Source organism: Urocitellus parryii, chromosome 4 (genome assembly GCF_045843805.1).
Source record: "Urocitellus parryii isolate mUroPar1 chromosome 4, mUroPar1.hap1, whole genome shotgun sequence".
Taxonomy (NCBI): domain Eukaryota; kingdom Metazoa; phylum Chordata; class Mammalia; order Rodentia; family Sciuridae; genus Urocitellus; species Urocitellus parryii.
The window spans coordinates 161441720-161465813 of NC_135534.1; the positions used below are offsets into that span (position 1 = coordinate 161441720).

A 24094-nucleotide genomic window follows, 5' to 3' on the forward strand; every position below is an offset into this window, starting at 1 on the left:
GAATATGAAATTTGGGTATCTGCAGATGAGAAACAAGCTATGGATTATTAATTTTAAGAATTGAAATGACTCTTCCAAGATAACACAGTCTCTCTTCTAAGGGAATAAGGGCATGACTTTCCATGGAGGGAGTTGAGGTCTCTAAAAGACCACAGTGAGGGTCATTCATTTGTCTCTCCAGGAATGTCTTATTACAGAAGCAAATATGGTCCCTGGGAAAAGCGAAGCTCACTGATGGATCAGGGCTAGTGAAACGTCTCACAGCCCAGGAGCTTGTGATTGTGAAGTGAACACATTAGCACAGGTGGCTGGTTGGGTAGCATGTCGACTCGTGAAGCAGGAATAAGGCAATGGAGCCAAGGCTTGCTGGGTGCAGAGCTGTGGGTTTTACAGTTTCTCCTGGTCTCGCTTCCCAAGGCTGAGCGAGATGCCTTCCACCTGACTCCCCGGCACCTAGGTCTGCATCGATCCCTTCTCTCTGCCTGTGTCTTCTTTGAGCTCAGGAGTTCCTTAGGAGGACTGTCTTGACTCCAGAGGCCTTGCCCCCCATCTAGCGGCTGGCCTCTCCTGGGTGTCAATGCGTGAATGCCCTAGGAGTGACTGAATGAGGGGACCAGAGTCTGATTGGCTTGGGCTGGGAGAGGAGGGGGGTGTGGCCCAGGGAGGTGCTTCAGTTCAGGTAGTTCACCTGAATGCCAAGGGAGGGGAAGAAAGGGCTCTGAGGGCAAGGGCAAACTTTGCAAATGCAGGAATTTTGCCCAGTGTCAGAGTAGGTCTATTGTTTTATTAAAATAAACTTTTTACAGTAAAGTGTTTGAGTAGGGTAAATTTTTTTTTTTTTTAAATGTAGCTCATTGTCTACTCTGTGACATTCTTATTCTTGGTCCATGGTCCACATTGGTCCTTCCTGCAACCCCCGCCCCCCGCCCCGTTCCCTACACTGTAGCCAATTGCACTGCCCCTGTTCCTCACATGCACCTTGTGCAGTAATCTGAGGGCTACCAAGAGGGCAGGGACTCTAGGTGACATAGTCCCAGGTTCAGGTCTTGTGTCCCTACCTGCTACCTCTGGTTCCCCAGAGCAAATTACTTTGCTACTCTGAGTTTCATTTGTTTCATCTAACAAGATACCTCTTGGAGCCTTGGTTTTCTTATTTTAATGAAATTTGCTTGTGTGGTCATGATAAAGACTAGATGATGTATGATCTGTAAAGCCCCAGTCCGAATTTGGCAGGTCGGAGGCAGCCAGGAAGCACAGGTGCGTCCCCCATCCTTTCATCCCTCTCGCTTGGCGGGTCAGCCCTTGTCACCATTCTTTACCAATTTATCCTGAATTTCCTGATCTTTTAAGGCCAAGTTCAGAGACTACAAAATCTCTCCATAAAATCTCTCTCCCTTGCCCATCGAAGCCACCTTTCCTTCTCCTGCCATCCATCTACATCTTCTGGACACCTACAGGACTTAACCACTTTTTCTTGGCACCTCAAGGATAGCTGTGTGCTATTTCTCTCCCTGGTCTGAAAGCCCCACGGGAGCTAATCTCCCACCTTTTAGTCTTATTTCCCTAAAGCGCCTACAGAGTAACTTCCACACAGTAGGTGCTTAAAAATAATGATCAAAATATGTGCAGGACAATGCTGTATTTTTGGAAATCATTGCCCAATTCCTCTTTGGATATGGGGTATTCTATATAACACATCTTTGCATTGATTCACTTAGGGAGTTAAAAAAAAAAAAGAGAGATTCATCCCAAGTAGCTGACCTCACACAATGTCCAGAATATTCCTGAAAAGTTATACAGAAGCAATCATAATAAAGCCCTGCTCAAGGGTTAGTTACAGCTCTGAAATTGTGAAAATGCCTGGCTGGAGGGCAGTATTTCCCAAAGGCTAGATAGTTTACAGTAATGTCCCCAACTTCTTCCTTTTTATTACACTTTCTTAAATTGCATAGCATGCAAATGACATCTATCAGAGTTATTCTTACTGTTTTTCAAAGAGAGGAGAAGGGCCCTTAAGAATATGAATAAGTCATGCCTGGAAATTGCCAGATTTGAGGTTACTTTTTTTTTTTTCCAGTATTGGGGATGGAGCTAGGCAAATGCTAGGCAAATGCTCTACTACCAAGCTACACACTTTTATTTTATGTTGACACAGGATCTTGCTAAGTTGCCTGGGCTAGCCTTTAACGTGGGATCTTCCTGTCTCAGCCTCCTAAGTTGCTGGCATCACAGGTGTGCCCACTGTTCCTGGTTGGCTCCGAGTCTTTTTGAAGGAATTCCAGAATTAGGGTTAACCCAAACTTCGCAGCTGCCCAAGGATATGATTCTAGGTGGTTGAACCCTTTTCTGAAATTTTATTTTCACTGGTACCTGAGAGGGATTGCTATGTGTTAGGAAGACTTTTTAATCTTTCAGAAGTTCCTATTTCAGGAGAAGGATTAACCTTAGCCAGCACTGTCCTTGGTCCCATGAGAAGCTCCTTGTTACAGTTCTCAGATCAAAGAAGTCTGGGAAATCTTGTGTGTTCCTTCTGCCTTAGGATGTGCTATAAGCTGCTGTGTATAGCAGCATATTGAAGCTCCAAGAAATCACGTGGGAAAGAAATCTATTTAACTCAGAAGCTTTCCCACTTATTTAACTAGGAAGTTATTTTTTTTGGGTTGTTGCAAAATAACTGGTAACATCATATGAAGCTTGCATTCATAGAAGAGCATTCTAAAATTCTGCCTTAGCTATATAAGTTGTGACCATAATGGGGATGAATGTTCACCTATGATGGGACCCAGTGGGATATGCACAAGGGGACAGGAAAGTCAAGAAGGATAGTGAATGTTAAAGTCAACCTGTGAGGCCCCAAACACAATCTGACAGTTCTGCTAAGGACCTTGGTTCACATTTCAATTTGATTTGCTTTCCTGCTTCAGAAGCCCAATCGTTATTACGTGCTATCATCAGGTTGGAAGTGCCACATTTGCCTCTTCACGTGATCTTGAACTGTCTAGGGCAAGGAGGAGAGAGGAAGGGAGAACTTGGACAGCGACATTTGCTCAGAGGATGTGAAAAAAAGGAAGGAAAGGAACAGAGTAAGGAAGAAAGGGACACTGAGGTGACCAGGAGACAAAGGCATATTGGCAACAGGAGTTGAGGGTGGAGGGCAGTGGGCAAGGTGGTATAAAGAAGTACAGTGAAGATCTGTGATGGGCCAAGTAGAAGTTAGCAAACCCTCCTCCCCAAACCAGGAATAAAATAATAACTGGTCCAGGATCCTTCCTTTAAAGATATTGCAGTGTCCTTTCTGTCCCCTGGTGGTATAGGATGCTTATTCCTGCAGGTAGCGTTCTGCCCTTGGACTTTTCACTATCCAAGGGATTACATTTCCCCCACGAGGTTGAGAGGGCCCAGTTTGAGATCCTAATAGTGGCCTGCTGCTTTGAAAAACATCGCAGAGGTTAATTTAAAGCACGGGATAGTAATGGAGAAGGGACCAGGTGTTGTGCAGAAGCCAGAGTGCGGTGGGGCTGAGAAGTGGCTTCCTCTTACCCAGGGCTGTCAGATGGTTCACTTCTTACATGCAAAGCAACTAGGAGACCTTTGGCAAGCTAAGGCAACTTAGAAATATTGGAAACTGAAAGCAAGATATGCAACACATTTGGGAATTTCTCTCTCATGTTGAAAGATAAAATTAGCTGATTCCCCTACCAGGGTGCCCTTTGATTTATTGTTAGTGTAAAAGTCATGTAAAGACCTCAAATGTTTTCATCACTTATGAATACTACAGGGGAGAAGTCCATAAAACAACTCCTTTTACAAGAATTCAAAAATTTCAAACTGCTGTTCCATGTTGAACTTAATTCAGAAAAAAAAAAAAAAAACACAACGATTCTGCTTGGAACAATGCTGTCCTCTGGGGGTACTGCCTGGAATCCATTACCAAATACATTTAAAAATAAATCTCTACTGAGGAACAATGGCTCAAATGATATGCCCAATCTCACAGAGTTGTGTCCCCGTAGAGAAAATTCCACTGGCCGGAATGGTGTCCCTGGCCTCCAAGACTAAAGCTCTTGTCTGAGTCTGAGGACATGAGCCCACAGCCTTCTGCATCAGAATTGAGTTTCAAGCAGGTTTGGGGTGTTGAGTTACTTTGGATCTCTCATTCCTTTGCATAAATCAGAAACCCATCAGAACATAACCCCTCTCTGAAATCAGGGGCATATAAGATGAGTGTTTCTAATCAGTGCTGTGAATGTGTGAGTGCTTACTTGTGTTTAAACTGCTGACACCATTTCTCTGTGTTACACAACTGGATGGTTTGGATTGTTCGAATGGAATAACATGATTACCCATGGTATTGCACGTCTCCAATTCCAAATAAATACAATGGCAAAAACTAGACAAAAGTGCAGAACAAATAATAAATCACACAATGTCACTGAAGTCATGCAAAAAGGAAAAAAAAAAAGAAAGATTTAAGAAATGGGCAAGCAACGGACACAATAAATGAAAAGAAAAGAAAAAGGAAAGAAAGAGCCAATGCATACAATTCTAAAATCATTCTTACCTTCTTCAGTCATTGTGTCATAATATTTTAGTTTTCCATATGATCCAAGTTCTACAATATCACAGTAAAAGACACAAAGATAAGGAACGAGCTATAATGCAAGAACTTTGTTTTTACACATTCTTAATTAATCAGATTCAGAGTTATACTGTCAGATTCTGCGATCGTAACTATATGGAGATGTGCAAACATGGGCCATGTGGCAGACAGCTTTCACAGCCCATTTTCAGAAATCACTTAAAATATATTATTCTACAGAGGGTAGGATGTGCCCTGCATTACAGAATATGTTAACATCCAATGAAACAGAATACTTGGCACAGATACTTCACCCCAGGCCAAGTCTAGCTCATGATTTTTATAGAGGTGACACTCCAGGAAAAAAGAAGGTTTGGATGAGGACAATGTCCAGGTCCATAAAAGCTTGTGGACACTGGTATTTCTTGCCCTAGTTCAGCAGCCCCAGGAGTTCATTTCACAGTTTTTCTCCAACAGAAGTGCTTCCTAGAGAATAAGAAAGCTACCTGGGAGAATCCAAAATGAAAAACCAGGTTTTAAACTTTCCTTTAACTTCTTAAACTTCAGGCAGAAAACTCTGTTGTGTGCAAAGCATGCTGGAAAGAGCTGTTCCTGGTGTTGAGTGCTTCTGGGGGGGAGCAAGAGTGAGGCATATTCCCAAAAAAACACTGCCCGTTGCACACAGGTGACAGAGCTACAACTCCCAGATCAAGGCGTCATCGCCTGCTGGCCTGCTGTGGTGTGAACAGTAGGGATGGGTGGACCCACAGCCCCTCTTCTGTATGCAGGGCACCACTGGATGAGCCTGTAAGGGAAACCACTGGCAGACAGTTTGTTCTCAGTCAGCTGGGGGTGTGGCTGGTGGGATGGGGGGAGAGGAAAGGAGGGAATGCACCACTTCTTTTTTCTTACTTTGGTTTTAAAATAGAAACTTTATTCTTGCTTGTCTGAAAATCCCAGATTGTTCTAAGCAACACTGTGAGAAGGTTAAATATATTTTTCTTGGTCATGACAACACTCTCCCAATAAACTTCAAGAAATTAATTAGACTCAAGAGATATTCCCGTGATTCTGCAGAACGCTCTATGGCCCATTAACTCGGGCAGCTGTTGGAGATCCACATATGAATCAATTTCTAATCAATGGGTTTGTGTACAAGAGAAAAGATCTAGCTTTAAATGCAACAATAAATATTCTTGGATTATTATATTATACATTTTCTATGTATTCCTTTTCACATGCCTAAAATTTTATCTAAAGCTATTTTGATATACCAGTACCAAATTGTGTCTTGGGGAGAAAAATCACCTCATTTTTATGTTCTGCAAAAATCTGCCTATTTTGACTTTTATCGGAAATACTTTGAGTTCTCCCTCCCAGAACCTTAAAAAAAATGCAGGTTCTTCAATAAGAAAATGAATTTTGTGTAAATAAGAAAATATTTTATGACTTCTGGGAATTGCCTTCAGAGGGATATATATATATATTTTTTTTCTGGTATTTTAGAAACAATAGTCTATTATACATTCAACATTGCACAAGTTTGGAATTCTCAAATGATCTAAATACCTTCATAAATATTAAACATATTCATAGTGGCTTCACAGATAATAGATGTGGTTGTGTGTATGTGTGTAATCTTGTAGTAAGTTGATGAATTATATCATCCAACTAATTTTTTGTAGCCTTTCTTTCTTCTCCCAGGTAAAATACTGAAATAAGCAGCTGGCATTCATGATTATTTGCTCAGGAAACAGAACATGGGTGGTTTTGTTTGCAAAGTTGGCTGTAAACCATATTTTGTACGGTGATGAAATTCCATTGCATTTTTATGGATCCATATTTTTGATGCAAACCTCTCTGTATGTGCACACCTGTTTTCATGTATCAGTTCCAAACTGTCACACCTCGATTTGTGGCAGATGATACTATCCTCAATTTCATCTCTTGTGGAACCAGGTATACATCAATAAATACAATCATAATATTTAATTATCACTACATATTTATATTTATAGTCAGAATTGAAACTGTTCCTGTCTGATAAAACGCATACATTCTTGCCACGGTGGCAATATCTAGATTGATAGCTGCTTCCTTAGATGATGACAGAGGAACAGGAACTGGGCACAACATACCACAAATGAGGCTAACAATGGTGGAATGAGAGTAGTGAAAAGCTGCAGAACAACAGTGGTGGGGAGACAACTCAAAGCACAGGAGGCAGGAGTTGAGGGAGCAGTTTCTGCCTGAGAGAAGGGAACGGTGTTTGTAGCTTAGGAAGGAAAAGGCAATAAAGGTTGGAGGAGGAAACCAGCCTGTTGGAAAACAGTCTTTCACACTGGATGGTGAGATGGGGAACAGCAGCCTCATGCGGAACAGGCAGGCAGCCCTATTTCCTGAACCAGGCCTTGAGAGGCGCAGGCTGAGGAGTGTGACATGCGACCAGGACAAACACAACATGCACACATAAGCCAGAGCTCATCACGCACCTGGCTGTTGCCCTACAGCCCAGGATGCCTCATGAAGAGTGGCCAATAGCCACTACTGACAGCCTGTGGCCAGGCCTAGCCAGGCTGAGAGGAGCTGGAAGGAATGAACAGACTCACCTGTGCAGGAACGTGGCTTCCCATCAGCACGCTCCCCATAATGAAAAGCCAAGGCACCTTCAACTTATTTGGATTAGGATTCAAACTGGGCCTGATCCCAGCTGAGTTACTTTAGGGTAGAAGGGAGGAGGTTCAAGAGGGTGTTGCTTAATCCCATCTAGTAACATTCATTGTATCAACGGAGCAAGAGGCAGTGAGGATTGGAAGAGTTGTGTGGCTCACCTGTCCTATCATTCTGGTCCCATCTGATACCTCTTCTCTATAAACATTTCTTTAAGAAGGCCACATGGCCTGAAAAAAAAATCATTACAGAACCCAGTGGCTGATGTTTGAGTTGAGCCTATAATCGGATCATGTACTTGCTTTCAGGCCCTCTGGGGACACAGGTGTTCAAGCTCTTGCATCTTTGGGGTATGAACCTTTACTAATCCACTTTCTTCCAATCTTGCCAGAACCTAACTACCAGGATGTAAGGTACCTGTGACTTCTTGTCTACACTTTACAATTGCCAAAATCAAAGTAAAAGTTTTGCCATCAGTCTTAAAGAATGTGTGATTAAGAATTAGCATATCTGGCTCCTAACTTCCTCCCTTTTTGAGAAGTACACAGACATAGCTCTCCCAACATTGTAGTTCTTAGCTTTACTTTTGAGGCTTCTGGCATTCTTGACCCTTACCCCACCACAAATCCCAGAACGGGGAACAGTAGAAAAATGACTTCTTACATTTGAGAACTTGAAAGTTGATATATAAAATGGAAAGTCAATGGAAGGACCTATGCTAATTCATTTTATCTGAAAGAAATCAATGAGAGCGAGTATTTATTATTTAAGTATTAGATGATGGGAAAAATAAGGATTGCTTAATTTTTTTCAAAGATCTAGTTTCTTTTTGGTCTTGGTCTGACCTGTGTACAAAGACCTAAAAATTAAGGCTTTCTCAACACAGACAGTAGTTTCTTGGTAAAACCCTCTTATACGGTGTGTACAACTACTGGATCACACCAGACTCATGGAGGATTATTTTCACTAGTACATGGAAGTTAGAATATGAAGTCAGGAGTGTAGGTCTGGACCCAAGATCTGCCACACATTAGATGTGTGGCTTTGAGCAAATGGCTTCACCTCTCTGAACCTTAGAATACTCAGCTCCAAAGGGACTTGACTGTTTTTACCCTAAGGCAGCTGTGAAGTCTAGATGAGATGAGGATACACACACCTATCGATTGACATGGCAGCTGTCATATTACAAGCATCACAGGAAGTGCAAAGGAGAATCCAGGGGATATGGAGCAGGGCATTTAGGGGGCTTCACATATTGTGCACTCTTTTAAAAACAAATCCAACACTCCTTATAGAGGCTTAAAATAGGAATTTTGGCTCAACAAGGAAAGACATCCCACAATGTCAGGGCTAGTATTTAAAAAAGGTCTTTTCATGAATTCTGCTTGCTACTTTTAGATCTAAGGAACTCAAATATGGACCATCCCTGGGGAGCACATGTGGACCCTCCACTTCTGGAATCATCAGTGTTCCTACGTTTTCTTCTAATGTTTGCATGGGAGCCTGTCTCTCCCACAAGTTGACCCTTTGTTGGAGATGGAGACTCTATTCCTCCTTAGATCTGTCCTAGTAGAGCACAGAAAGGTGCTTTTCTCACACCACACACTCTGCTCACATTTCTTAAACAAAGTGTACAAATGGACAGCTTCAAATGACAGTGCAGCTCAGGAGGCTTTGGTTTGTTGATCTTCCCCGGATATGCCGAAGTCAAAAAGGGCTGGCACTGATGTGGCTCTTCCTCTGTGGCAGCCACATGCTTGCTGTTTAAACAGAGAGGGGGAGATGTTGAGAGCCACAGCCAAAGGGGCCCAGCAAACTTCCAGCTGCCAGCAAACTTCCAGCTGCCAGCAAACTTCCAGCTGCCGGCTGATGATTGGCTCACAGCGGCCCCAGCAACATCTAGCTGATTGGCTCCTCTGTGGTGATGTTCATTGGGCTGTTTCCCTGCCCTTCAGACTTCCAGCTGATGATTGGCTCACAGCGGCCCCAGCAACATCTAGCTGATTGGCTCCTCTGCGGTGATGTTCATTGGGCTGTTTCCCTGCCCTTCAGACTTACAGCTGATGATTGGCTCACAGCGGCCCCAGCAACATCTAGCTGATTGGCTCCTCTGCGGTGATGTTCATTGGGCTGTTTCCCTGCCCTTCAGACTACGGAACTGCTCATTGGGGGACTTCTTTGGCTCCACTCATGCGACCCAGCCAATCGGCCTCAAGAGCAGGAGGATTGGGGGAGGTGGTGAGGTTGGTGTGGGGAGAGGCTTGTGGAAGCCAGTGGTGGCAGTTGGGCTCTGAGGGTTTTTTTTTTCCTGAGGAGCTGTTTTGCTTGGCGTTTGTAGTTCTAAAAATAAAGTTAGTTTCTTTTGACAAGTGGCTCCTGAATTGTGCCCAGCCAGACTGCGGCAGTGGCTACCAGGGCATTACTCTACAACTAGAGTGAGTCTGAGTGACACTGAGCAGACAGCTAATGCAAAGGCTCTACTACTCAGGATCTGGGTGACCTCTTTGAAACGGGGTCTTCTGTAAAATGAGGAAGAGAGCAATGACTTTGGGACATGTCTATGGGGTGGTGCCAGCATCTTTAATAATAGGACCCCTCTTCATTAGGTCCTTTGAACATCTAGTGCAAGCTAGTTAAATCCTATCCAGTGATTTTTTTTTTAAACTTAAAAAAAAAAAACACCTTAAGAGATGGAGGTTAAATGAGGAAACCACCAAGAATCCTTACTTCTTTCACAAGTTGGAAGGAAAGGAATATTTTAACCTTCAAATTCTAAACCTCACTCAAAAAAGCTTTCAAAGTACTGACTCATTGCAGAAGCTCTTCTTAACATTCTGCGGGGGATCGATGTTCGAGCACTGAACTTCCTTAAGAGGCTCTTAAATGTGTACACGGCTGCCTGGGGACAGCTGCACTCAATATGTGGCACATATATGTCATACGCGAGGTGTTAACAGAGATGATTTTTCCCTATGGTGTTCTTCTCACATCTGACTCTTCCCAGGCTATGCTAATGAGCACTTCTTTTTGTTCTATGAGATTCAAACCTCTCAGGCTTTTGGTAGGAAGGCAAGAACTTTGCAAAGGAAAAATAAAGAGCTGAGCTTGTGGGTAATTACTATGATTTGAACGTATCCTCTCAAATTCATGAATTGGAAACTTAATTTCCAATGCAACAGTGTTGTGGCTTTTGGGAGGTGCAGAGCCCTAGAGAATTGATCAGTGCCTCTAAGAAAGGGCTGTGGAGTGGGTTCTCTTTCTTGCTCTTCTGCCGTGGGACTGTGCAACATTCTTCTCCTTCAGAGACATGTGTTCAGATCTTGGAAACAGAGAGTGGGCCCTTACCAGACTCCAAACCCACCAGTGCTTCATCTTGGCCTTTGCAGCCTCCAAAACTGTGAGAAATACATTTCTGTTCTTTGCAAATGATCCAGTCTAGCTATTCTGTTACAGCAGTACAGAATGAACTAAAATATTCATCATGCATCAGCTATTGAATGAGTTTCAAGTAGGATCTACAACCACACACACACACACACACACACACACACACACACACACACAGCTGTCATATAGTGTTGTCATCTTACTTCATGCCCTTTGAATCCAGCCCCTTCATGAAATCCTCACTCTTCCCTTGTCAAGTTTCCTGCAAACTCAGACACATTGGCTTGTTATTGCTGTGATTAATCTTCACATGTACTTCCTTGTTTATGTCCCTATGTTGATATCATTCTAAGGCCCCAACCTCTAAGAAATGCTGATGCCACATTGGTGGCCAAAAGATGAGTCAGAAAGATCCCTAGTGACTGCAGCATAGTAGGCATCTTGATAAGGTACCAGTGAACTACAGGGGCCATAGATGTGCAAAGCAGGTTGGGGAAACAATAGGGAGTAGTGGGGATTATGGAAAACTAGCACATGTCTAAAAAGTAGAGAAGTCACTCAGCTCCAATTCTCCTCTCCATGGGGGAATGCAGTCAGGTGTGTATTGACAGATCTTTTGATTATCCAATGAAAGCCAGATATTTGGATTTTTATGTGAACTCTCCTGATTTTTTTTAAATGCTGCCAACTAATTCCAAATTAAAAAAAAAACAATAACATGGCGATATCAATCTGTAGCCCTTAGTTTAAAATCATGTTGCTTGGTCCAATTTTCTTACAAATAAGAGTTGAATGAATGAATGAGACCAACTGTTAGAACTGGAAGGAATTCTTTCCAGGCACCTTGCTTCAGAGGATCAAGGTCTCTGGTTTATTTCTTTGTCTCCCTTAAAGCTTATATCCCTCACCTATTAGGATACCATAATCTGCTCACCTCTGGATTAGATTGAGTGTCAGACCTCAAATTCCTCTAGGACCACCACCATGCTCATGTTAGGCAGACTGAGCTGTGATGAGCCTGTGACTAATTCCCCTCATTATCTATAGTCCTGACCAGCCAACTCCCCCATTATGCAAGCCAAGAGAGTGATTTTGTTTTGTTTTACTTTAAATTTTAATTTGAGAGGATTAGAAATTGCTTATTAAGTGTAAATATCCCAAATGATCTTGCAGGGAAATATCTGGAGTTTTGGAAAGTCCAAGGCAAAGTTCCGAAAGGTAGGTTTGGATCACAGAGGGAGGTGTCAATATAATTATGTGAGAATTATCATTTTTGAACAGTGAACAATAATGTGTGGTCATTACTGTGGATCATCCAGATGGTTCATAATAAAATGTCCAAGTGAGTCCCCAGATACTCTGACTTCTTATAAATTTGTCACTTAATTTGCAGCCAGCTCCTCTGTGGTGTTGCTTAGCAATATCAGTGGTTACTGATGTCAGTCTGGTGACGAGCTGACTCAGGCTATATCTCACCATATTTTACATGCTCTTGATGATCAAGCAAGAATAATGGGACCTGGATGTACTGTTCTGCTTCCCATTTGAAATGGACTAGGGAGGAAGGAGAGTACAGAATAGAAGAAGCAGGTTTCTGGAAAGAGTTTTTTAAGAAAAACAGTGAGTAACCAAGGCAAGAGAAACAACCCCAACAGTTGAGTTAAATTGTGTAATTTAAAACCTCAGTAATAATCTTCAGATAATTTTCAACACTGACTCTGTGTTGGAATATGTTTTTTTTCCTTTCTTTTTTCCAGAATCAAGGAGAAAAACAAGTGATGGTGTAGCATGTGTAAGGTTTGGAGCCCTGCTGTCTGCCACTTACTAACCCAGATACCTTGGGCAGGTTACCTTATCTTTTTGAGACTCACTTTAAACACTTAACATAAATGGGAACCGTCATAGTTGTGTTGTTGGACTGTGGTGAGATTACAGGTCCTCAATACATAATTGGCACATAATATTCACTAGATATATGGTAGATATCAGTTCTGACCTCAAGTTAATCAGGAAGTTTACATGGCTAGAATTCTTTTTATCTTCACAAACATCAGAGTGAATCTGGTATCAGCAGTGCAGAAAAAGGAGAACTTGTAGCACATCATAAGTTTTGGAATCAACAGGTTTGAGTTCTAATTCAGACTTAACTTCTTGTCAGCTGGGTGACTTTGTAGTAAATATTTAGACTTTCAAAGCCCTAGGATCCTCATCTGTAAAGTGGGTCTAACTCTTGGGCCTTCCTTATGATGTTGTTGTAAAGGTCTTTCTGTGATTCCTGGAACATTGGAAGTGCTCATATATATAGCTCTATGATTCATTCACTGGGACCAAGCCCAGTGAGTGATGAGTTGTCCACACTGATATAAGTCACATCAAGTGACTGCCTAGGATTAAGACCTTATTTTTACAAGTTTGTAACATTCTTTTCACAAGGGGAAAAAAAATAAAACAAGTAAAAGGAGAAGAATGACAAAAAGAATGGCCAACTATGTCCAAGGAAGTCTCTGAACATCATATTCTTTTGTATAAGGTCTTTCAGTACAGAAGGACTGTCGGTGTTATCAAAAGAATGTGCAACTCAGGGAAAGAGATAAGAAAGATCTCTAAGTTTAGTTTTTGAAAGGAAAATCCAGAGGGGACTTGAGCTGTTCAGGAAAGTGGCACTGTCCAGTGAGTAAGAGGATGGGTTGTGGACTTCAGTGAACCTGAATTTGAACCTAACTCCTTCACTTACTGCCCTTTGTTTCTGAGGCAAATTATTTAACTATTCTAAACTTCAGCATCTTTATCTATTGAATGGTTGTAACAAAATTCCCTATTTTATAGGATTGATGTGAAAAATAAATAAATGAACCTGTGTAAAATGCCCAACACAGTATATGGAATATAGAAAGTACTTTATAAATTTTAGTTACTGTTTTCATAATGATTGCCTCCATGTATATCAATTTGGAGTTGTAGCTGAATATTCAACATTTTCTCTAGTCTTTTCTTTTTCAGCTGGAGTTTCAAGAGATAAAATAGTTTCATTAAAGAGAGTGAAAAAATATGGTTTGAATAGCAAAGAACATAGAATATCTGAAACCATCCATGCAACATTTGGGATTCATTTTTTATTTCAGAAAATCTGTCTGAGCTCTTCTAATAGCACATTTCTAAAATATGTTTTTAATAATTTTTAGGGGGCTGGGAAGCTGACATTTTTACTAATGACATCTTCTCACATCTTGAGTACATTTTTGCATCTCTGGAAATTGAAAGATTATGTTTACAAAACCAAGCAAAGAGCACTTTCTGAACAAATCCTATAAAATCTGAGGTAAGGGTTACAAACACAACTATTAACTAGTCTTAAAATCAACAAAACATTTCATTCTCTTCCTTTTTCTTTCTTTCTTTCTTTCTTTCTTTCTTTCTTTCTTTCTTTCTTTCTTTCTTTCTTTCTTTCTTTCTCCTTTCTTCTTTCTTTCTTTCTTTCTTTCTTTCTTTCTTTCTTTCTTTCTTTCTTTCTTTCTTTCTTTCTTCTTCTTTTTAATATAGTGCTTACAAGGTATTATTGTACAGATAGGTCAACTTTTTTTTTTCCTATAGAAATGAGCTTGGAATATTTCACATAACCAGATCCATATTGGGGACTGGTCAGCTAAGGTGAGATTGATTCTTCCATAAGCCACACCCATGATCCAACCAAAGTCCTAGCCATTCCACCTAAAGTCCTCAATTCTGTCTTCTCTGCTCTATCCCCTGCCTTCTCTGAGTCCTTACCTACACTACTGTATTAGTCTTTTTGAACCCTCATTTCTGAATTTTTCTTACCATATATCTACTCCCAGCATTTCTTATCTGTCTTTTATGTTTCTTTTTTAAAATCAGGGTAATCTTTTCAAAATACAAAGTGAAAATCAACACCTCTGAATCCTGTGTATACTATGTTTTTTGTTGGAATTTTATGACTTCTCCCAGCTTCCTGAATCTTCTGGAACCCCATTTGAGGTTCCCTAGTCTAGGCAGCACTCCTGAATGCCTCTACCCCTAGTATAAGTCGTTCTCCTGCCTGTGCCCAGTATCCACTTCGTTGCTGTGCTCATCAAATGTACCCTAATCTATGTGTTTTCTATCATTATACTCATTCTGTTAAATTTATCACCCGGCAGAGCTCTTGGCACTCTGTAGGAGTTCAACAAATGCCCCTGAATTTAATTAAATCCCCTCTCAGAGTGCTCTGTTACCCTTCTTTAGCTGGTTGCCTTTGGTACCTCTGGCCTTTTTTTTTTGTTTGTTTTAATGCTGCAAATTCAGGCATTCTGCTTCAGCATCTCTGTGGGGAAGAAGCCTGGGAAGGGGAAAATGTATGTGGCCTCCATTCTTGGTGTCCTCTTCATTGCTTCTGTAAAGTAGGAGGAATTACACCTTGCAAAAGAGCCATCCGGAGAGTCCTCAAGCACAAAAGACCATGAGATGGAAAACACTGGTGCACAGAATGGGTGCTGCTTGCTAGTGAAAGAATAACTTGCATGTCCTCCTGGATCCTATCTCCCAGTCTGGCTGGACTCAGTGGTTTCTGCCAGGCAGTGAGATTCAGAGCTAAATTATATCCAACTATTGGGTCAGCACAGCTACTCTCTAGTGCATGAAGCATCAAACGATATTAGAAAAGCAAATAAGAAAAGTGTCCTGGGGAGGAGAGGAGGAACAAAAATGAAAAAAAAAAATTAAAATGCTAGTCATCCAAGGGAAAAGAAAAGCAAGGTATAAGCAAGAAGTATGCGAAGGCAAGAGAATTTGAGAACAGAATGAAATTGAAGGAAAAGAGACTGGAAGACAGAAAGGAAATTAAGGCCACTGATGTGGAAATAATTAGGAGTAAGAACTATCCTTGTAATTATGCATTCAATACCACAGTATTTTTGTGGATGCTATTTTATTCAATACTTGGATCCTGACCACAATAGAAATGATAATTCAAAATGATGAAGAACTTAAAGGACTGAGTTCAAAGGAGAAAGACAATTTACATGATCCTCTAAATTTCATACATTCTAAGTGTAAATCCATTTATCATTACTCCTGTTTAAATCCTGTATGGACAAGTGGGGCTATATAAATGAGTTTAAAATCCAGGAGGCACAGAAGGGGTAGAAGATGTTTCACAAATCATCAATTATGCACCTGAGATTAAATAGCAAATGCCTGCCAGTGAGACAGAGATCTGATGAGGTAGCAGTCAGGGTGTGCAATTATCTTCTTGCTCCCTCAAATGGTGGCCTATGTGTTTTGGCAGGATTAAAGAATGAACGCAGTAATTGCTTTTTCAGATTTTTACATGTATGTCAAAAAGAGAAAAATATTTTATTTTTTCTGCTGAACATGTTGAATGTGTGGATCCTGGATGAAATCTAGACTTTGTGGGAGAAAACAAGTTAAGTATCATGTCCAAGGATTTCCTTGTCATGGCACAAAAGACAGGAGAACTTTTTGAACACAGATTCTAATTGTATAGCTTTGGGATAATGTTTACTTCCACAGAAGCTGATCAGTAGGAAATCAGTTCTCATGTCATAGATAGGTATACCAGGACCTGAATAACTGGCACATGGTAAATAGGCTGCTTTTTATAGAAAACAGATTTTAATGATTTATTACTGAGCCACTAAGAGCTATCTAAAAGTATAATAGTTGCAATAAAAATAACACCTGAAAATAATTTATTTGGCAGATACCTATATAGACCTGGTGATGCACTCCATATAGACTTCTATGTGCTCTGTGCATAGACTCCATTGAATACTCTGCACAACCCTAAGAGATAGGTACTATTTTCTTCCCTACTGTATAAAAGAGGAAGCTGAATAACACGTAAGTTACATAACTTGCCCAATGTCACATAGCTAGTAAGTGGCAGAGTGGGAATTCCAACCCAGGTGGCTGGCTCCATAGTGTTTGCTCAAACATCTACACGGCTCCTCCAAAACTGTATGGGAAGAGGCTACCATGCACGTACCACCCTGAGATAGAGAATATATCTAAATGGCCACACCACAGGAGGTCTCCTTTGAGCTAGAATCAGCTTTTCACTTCTAAACCTCACTAGCATTGACCAGATGGGTTGTAGTCCTGAGGTTAAGAAGAGAACTTTTAACTTTTTCCAGATTGGAAGCTTCACGGGACCCATTACATCATTCATAGAAATGCCATGCAAGAAAAAAGATAAAGAATTACATGGGTTTGTTTGTTTTTTTTATTTCAGAAATGGCAGAGGAGAATTTTCATCCTAAATAGTTTTCTGACATGAGATTGATTCACTATGGGATTTAGATTCATTATGGGATTTAGCCAATGATGATTTTGGGGGACTTGAGGCCTTAAAGTTAAAGCAAACCCACATTCACTACTTGGGCTTAAGTGCTGCCACTCTGAGAAGTGACAAAGAGAAGCAGCTGCATAGGTACTACAACTGCATTGCTAAAGGTTAAATTCAGCTACAGCATTTAAATTGTTTTCTTACAAGTTAACAAGTTTGGGGCAAGCACTGGTTGATGTTGCCCCAGAAACTTGTCTATAGTGGAGGTTTATAAAGAACCATTACCAGTGGGTTTGCCTCTCATGAAGGCCTGCAATGGGAAAGTGTTTTGTAAATAAGTAGGTGGATATGTGAATGTATAAATATGTGTGTGCATATCACACACACACACAAAGCAATCTGATGTAGACCTCTATAAACAACAGCTTTATATAAACAACAATGCTGTTTGACTATTTGCAAATGCATGTGTGTGCACATGTATAAAATAAGTTCAAAACAACCTGTAAAGAACTGTGTGTGTGTGTGTGTGTGTGTGTGTGTGTGTGTGTGTTGGGGGGAGTTTTTTTTTAATAGCTGAAGTGAAGAGCCCTGATGTGGTGAACCTGATCATGTGAGGTCAGGAGAGAAACGGTCCCCTGACAGCCACTTGAACATTGTGTTTACAATGTGTTCTGCATCCGGAGCTGATGCATTGCTCAGTGCAAACCCCAGATGGAAAAGCCAACTAGGAAGGGGCTGGGATTGTGGCTCAGCAGTAGAGCATTCATCTAGCATGTGCGAGGCCCTGGGTTCAATCCTCAGCACCACATTAAAAATAAATAAAATACTGTGTCCAACTACAATTAAAAAATAAATATTAAAAAGAAAAGAAAAGAAAAGCCAACTAGGAAGAGCTGTGTGACTTGCTGAATGCAAATCATTTGACCTGCAGTTCAGTAAGTGAGGCCCTGCCATTTAGTAGATGATCAGAAGTCTCTTTCATTTAAATGCCTTTCATATTCATGGAAGAAAACACCATGAATATTCCATATCACAGATGATATTCATGTATCTAAATTTTGAATGGGTCGTTTTGGGTAACATGAAGTGCTTTTTCACCTGCAGGATTGCCCTAATTCTTTGGTCTCCTACAGAGTGAATGATGTCTGTGACAGTTGCCTTTCATCTCTGGGGACTGAGTCCTTCCTTCTGAAGAAAGTACTTTTTGAAGGTAAGTGCCAGAGAACAAACACAAAACCATAATTTTATGGATGCTTCATTGTCTTTTTCATTCCCATGCTCAAAAGCATTTATTTCAGTAAAACTATTCGCATTTCTTTATGTCCCAAATGATATTTATTTATAACTAAAGCAGATTCAATTTCAACCATCTTTGGTGTTCAAATATGGGAATAAAGCGCTACTATTCCCTACAGAGAGGAGCTTTTTAACCTGTCTTGTGTTTGCTCTGTGGGAGGCATTAATAGCCCGCTTTCCTCTATCCAGGGATTTCTACTACTGTCACCTTATTAAACTGTGGCCAGTAGATTGGATTTTTTCCTTTTCCCATGAAGATTTTCTCTCCTGTTTCCTATTCACTTACTGGGCTGAGTCTGAACGCAAACATCTTTCTTGCTAATTTAAACTGATGTACAACTTGGGACAGAAAGAAAGGTTACAATATTGCTTTTCAGGGACAACTTCTCTACATTTTGAATGAATCAGGCATGAAATGGTTTTCTGTGGGATCAAATGAAAATGTATGAAAGCTCATTTTAAGCATTTTTTTTTTTTTTTTTTTTTTGGTAAAACAGAAACTGGGAGAAATAACAAGCTCTAGTGTTTGGTGAGAGGCAAAAAAAAAAAACCCCAAAAACCAAAAAACAAAAAAAACCAGCACGCAAGTGAAAGTTTAATCTTAGTGTCAGCTCCATGTTGACGTTAAATGTATATGTTACAGAACTAGAATGACTTTACAGAATAGAGAGACATATGGTTCTGTGTACAGCAGATGGGCATATGTGGCTCTAGATCAGAGTCCTCTGTGGGCGGGAGCATTCTAGCTCTGAAGTCAAACCCTATAGCTGGGGACTGTGAATTGGTCATGCCACCTCTCGGAACCTCAGTTTCCTCAGAGGTCAATCGAATGTGAATTCCCACAGCCATTGTTGAGAGAATCACATAGGTGACTATGTGGTGCTGAGAGGTACTCACAGTTCTACTCCCTGTTTGTTTGTTTTTTTCACCATCTCTTAGCCCCTAGCTTCCTACACCTAAATCACACATGGGGACACACACACACACACATCCCCAGCACCCCTCAACAGGAGGGACTATTCGAATGTTTGCACAGTGGGCACATAGCCACATGCCAGCTCATGGAAAAGGAGCCCTGGTTTGGGGGATGGGCAACAATCCATAGGTTTGAGTGGTCCTGAGCCAGCCAGCTCCTCTGCTGCCCACATTGCTCACCTTCTTCGAGAACCCACTCTCAAGATGCACTGTCTCCAGGAACACTTCCCCCATGGCCCTTCCTCGGGGTTCACACAGAATTTGTGTGGATTTCCTCAAGATCTGGCAAGCTGAGCTCACCTGCGTTGAGTGCTTATTCTGTGCCAGCTACCATGTTTGCACTGGACGCCCACCAGGCCCCTTGTCATGATGTGAGGTCACACCTGTAAATGTGTGCCTCCACTGCTTCAGGAGTGAGGCCTTGTCCTTCAAATGGGCGATTCTGCTACTCTGGGGAGCTCCTCCCTCCCCTGCCCACCATGTTTCAACAAGAGCAGTCCACACACCCTCCAGGCCCCTCAAGCCACTTCAGGGACGACCCTGGCTGCCTCTGGTCTAGCCTCTCCTCCTTCTTCTCTGATGCTTCAACCAGAACATCCCAAAGCTGCTGATTTATGCTGACTCTCTGTCTGGTGGGCATACCTTCCTTTTTTACTTTTTATCAAAAATGTCTTTGCTCATCTTATTCTTCATCAATTTACAAATCAAATTATGAAGTTCCAAAATAATATCTTTTGGAAGTTCAATTAGGATTGCATTGCACTTAGAGTTTGAGAACTATGGCTATCTTGGTAATGTATTAACATTTATTCAGCTCTTCTTTTATATTTATCAGAAAGGATGATGATGGTAATCATTTTTGCATAAAAGTCCTAGGTACTTTGGGGCTCTGTCACATTTGTGAGTGTACTCTTTCTTTCTTTTAATTTGTGATTGCTGATCTATAGGAAGGCTATTGAATTAGGCACACTGATAAAACGACCTGATATGAGTAAACTCCTCGTAGTGCTAAACATTTAAATTAAGTGTTCACTCTTCTCGGTGGAAGTTCCTTTGAACAGAAGGGCCCTGCTGTTAAAAAATAAATAAAAATGAAAATCCATGATCTAGGGACCATGGAAGGTGGTAAAGAAAATAAGTATTTGCTACTAATTTTCCAATTAAGACATTGGAGAATCGAGGTCACTGAGGCCACCTGCTTTCTTCCCATTGCCTGAACCAGACTGATAGCCAGGAGAAGGATGACATCAGAATGTCACAGTCACTTCAGAGAGGGAAGAAGGCTGTCCTGGGAAGCTCCCCAACTGCTCTGAGGGAAGGTGACAGTGTGTTGGCTGGGAAGCATAGAGATTAGCTCTGATGATGTGAAATTACCGTGGGGAAATTTGCCTGTCTTTTTAATGGCAAATAAGGCAGGCATTGTAATATGAGGCTAGTGTCCTTTTAAGACATCTTATTACAGGGTTCTGAAGGTTTGTCAGGAAAAAGAGCCTCAAGAGAATTCCCTGTGAGGAATTACATGGGGACCTGCTGCTGTCCTAAACTTTCTCAGCCCTGTCAGTAAATAAGCCTTGAGCTCCATGATAGCTCACTAGGCAAATATTATCTCTATTTTTTTCTTAAGGTGACAGATCACCAGAGAAGACTGTGGTACCCCGTACTCTGAGGTCTCTGGGATAGATGGTCATCTGCCTCATAAGCTACCAGTTCCCAGTCTAGGGAGCAGGGCCTGGATTGCAGGGGCTTTCAGGAGCACCAACATGGTGCAGTGTTCCCTTCCCTGAACCCTGGCTGGTGAAACAGCACTAGCAGGGCTTGCAGGCTGGAGAGAGGGATGTTCCACCATTTTCTCCTATGCTTATCTTTGTTGCAAAAGGCCAATCCTAAGCATCTTTATTCCCAGCATGTTTTCTCCTCTTACTTCAAACCTGGGGAGAGGAGAGATTTTTCTACTCTCTCTGACAAAGGAAGCAAACGTCTTCATAAGTAGGAGTGGTAACAACAGCGACAAGAGAAACTGGAGTGAAATCTCCCTATGATAATATCAAGGCGATAGACACCGGGGCTGCTTTCCGAACGTCCACCCTCCCTTCTCCCTAACCAAGCACAGCCTGGTTTCTGTGTGCGGAGGCGGTGTGCCTGCTTCTGTCTCTTTTGGAAGCTGGGGTGGTCACATAGTGTTGTTCTGTGTCATCTGATGTAAGTGGAAGTCTACTTCCAGGAATCCTGATGGTCTTCTGATTAAAAACAGAACTTCTCTGTCCTCCCCTTCCCCTTCCTCCTGTCAGATTACAGATGCTGGATGCTGGGGAGTGTGGAGAGGGGACTAGCTGCCACCTACAAGGATGAAGATAAGGGACACACGCTGTGGATGCAAAAATGAAAAAAGCAGAAGGCGACTGGGTCCCTGATGGCAGAGCCTTGGACTGCTTACTCCAGGACTCTGGTTGAAGAAGGATAATTAAGCTCTAAAAAACTACTAAGTTAAGCCAGTTGGATTCTGGTAAATGACACAGAATATCATTTTAACTGAAAAATAAGTGCCAATAGTCACGGGGTTCTCTTTACATGTTTTTGGGGGTATTAATGCATTGAATCCTCATCCTAAACTTAGGAGAGTGGAACTATCTTTTTCCCCCCTTTATGAATGAAGAAACCAGGACATACAAGCTCGAGTGACAGCAATCATGCTTATAACAGTGTTGCTGTAAGTATCCAGTTTTACAAGTGGAAAATCAAGGTCCATGAGGCTGAAAAGCTCAAGATCTCAGGGCAAGAGATGGAGGCCTGACATGAACCCAGGCACTCTGACTCTAGAGCACATGCTGAGAGGGACCAAATGTCCCCACCTCAATCTCTCTGTTGTCAGCATTAGGTCATTAAACCCTTTCAGAGTAGAACTGGCTATGGGTTCCTTTTTCTGTGTAGGGATTACAGTGGGGAACCCACACCTTTTTGGATTGAGTCATGCATAACTGGTCCAGGGATAGGTTGAGGTGTGTGGGATTTAGGTCATTGTCAACACCAAAAATGCAAGGAACTGAGCTGGACATGAGGCTGTACCAGGAGGCACAAGAGTATAAGAAGCACCAACACAACTTAGAGTCAGGCAGACATCAGTTCAAGCCAAGCTCTGCCAGGCTTCCTGTGCCTCAGTAGTGAGGTAAGACACAGCCTCTGAACATGTCGGTGTCCTCCTGTGAATGATGGAGTGGGACAGGGCTAAGGATAAGTTGGTTAATATGCAGCACTCAGCAGAGTGCCTGGCCTGCCAGTAAGCACCCTGCAAATGTTAGTATTTTAAAATGAGACAAATTGGCAGGAGAGGCTGCTTGATTCCCAGAGTGCCACATCCAGCATATTTTTTTAGGTTCATAAAGATGTATACCTAGGAAAGCATGATGGTTTGTTCAGAGAAAATGTTAAAATCAGCACAGGACAGTGATGTTTTTAGAAAGATCAATTCAGAGAATCATGGTGTAATCTCAAAGACTGATAAATCTAGTTCCCCAAGGCTTACTTATGAATATAAGTAATATCTCTATTCCAATATCTTTATTCCAACCATTCTTAAAAGCTGTAGGCAGATTCCTTCTTTTTCATGAAAATGTCCCTTTCAGAATTTTGTGTCCCTGAAAAGGCACCGCTCAGCTTTGCTTGGCAGACTGACTGGCATATTCCTTCCACACAGTGTGGACTGCCCAGGGCATGTCATACAACAATGCACAATCCATGGTGTGGATCCCCGAAAAAGTCTGGGTTGAATTAAAGTGGCTTCAAATTCTTTGTATTCCTCCCATTGAGCGGGTAGAGATGCAAATCTTTCCTTGGGTCTAGGCTGGCCTTAGTGACTGCTTGACTGATGGGGAATGTAGTAGAAGTGATGTTCTGAGACTTCCCAGGCTGGGCCATGCAAACCTTGTACCTGTTGCCTAGGCCTCCAGGAAGATTTGTTCTTGGAACACTTAGCTACCAAGTAAGAAGTCTGGCTATGTGGGTACCCAGCTAAACCCAGCCTTCCAGTTGTACTTTTAAAGGTGCCAGTCATGTGAGTGAGACTCTCTTGGACCTTCTAACCTACCTATCCACCAGCTGGATACCACCAAATGACCTCCACCAATACCACATAGAACAGGAAAATCACCCACCTGATCCCTGTCCAAATTTCTGATGCACAAAATCATGAGCAATAATAACGTGGTAGTAGTTTTAAGCCACTGAATGTTGGGTGCTTTGTGACATTTCAATAAATGAGTGAAACACAAACACTGCTGGATCTTGGGCCTCAGACTCAGAGGCTGAACCAACAACCATTAATGAAAACTTTTAGCAAGGACTCAATCACTGAATTTTAGAAGACAAAAAATACCTGAATTGCAGAGATGAGACAAAGGGAAATGTGTTTTCCTAGGCCATCTGTCCTAGATGATGTTTTCAAATGCAGTTGAATATGTCCCTTTGTGAATGCTCGCTGATACCAGTGGTGCCTACGCTTTACTCAGAGGAATGTCAGAAACATCAGTGGACTGTCTTTGGGCATAGTAGGGAAGCTACTGTAATGTTCCTGGAGTCAACATGGTGCTGTAACCTGTAAGCTCTATGGTACTCAAAGGTAGCATTTTGGCACAAGGATGTGTGAATTCAAGTGGTTTGATGCAAACTAAAAGAGAGATGACTATTTCTGAGAGCTGTGGGTTAATTTTTTTTTGGCTGTTCTTGGAATGGAAAATGATTGTGAATTTTGGGGGAAAAATACCAGAGCAATCTGTTTTCTTGGCTGTGTGCTATGGAGCAATTTTAAAGCACTCAAGTGCTTTCCATATTTTCTAATCACTCAGGTCCAGAACTGATTAGAGCTCTCATCATCTCTCAGACTCTCACGA

The 24094-nt window shown here is 41.6% G+C and overlaps 1 protein-coding gene across 3 annotated transcripts in view; it reads right to left on the bottom strand.

Moving 5' to 3' along the window:
• Slc24a2 (solute carrier family 24 member 2) overlaps positions 1 to 24094 on the bottom strand; it is a 214761-nt gene that overhangs the window by 49450 nt on the left and 141217 nt on the right. For 2 of the 3 annotated variants that reach the window (XM_026397579.2, XM_026397578.2), the window contains exon 4: positions 4562 to 4612. The exons of the other annotated variant lie outside the window; for it this stretch is intronic. In XM_026397579.2, the coding sequence (XP_026253364.1) occupies positions 4562 to 4612 (51 nt within the window). The remainder of the gene's footprint in view (positions 1 to 4561; positions 4613 to 24094) is intronic. 3 annotated transcript variants of the gene reach the window in all.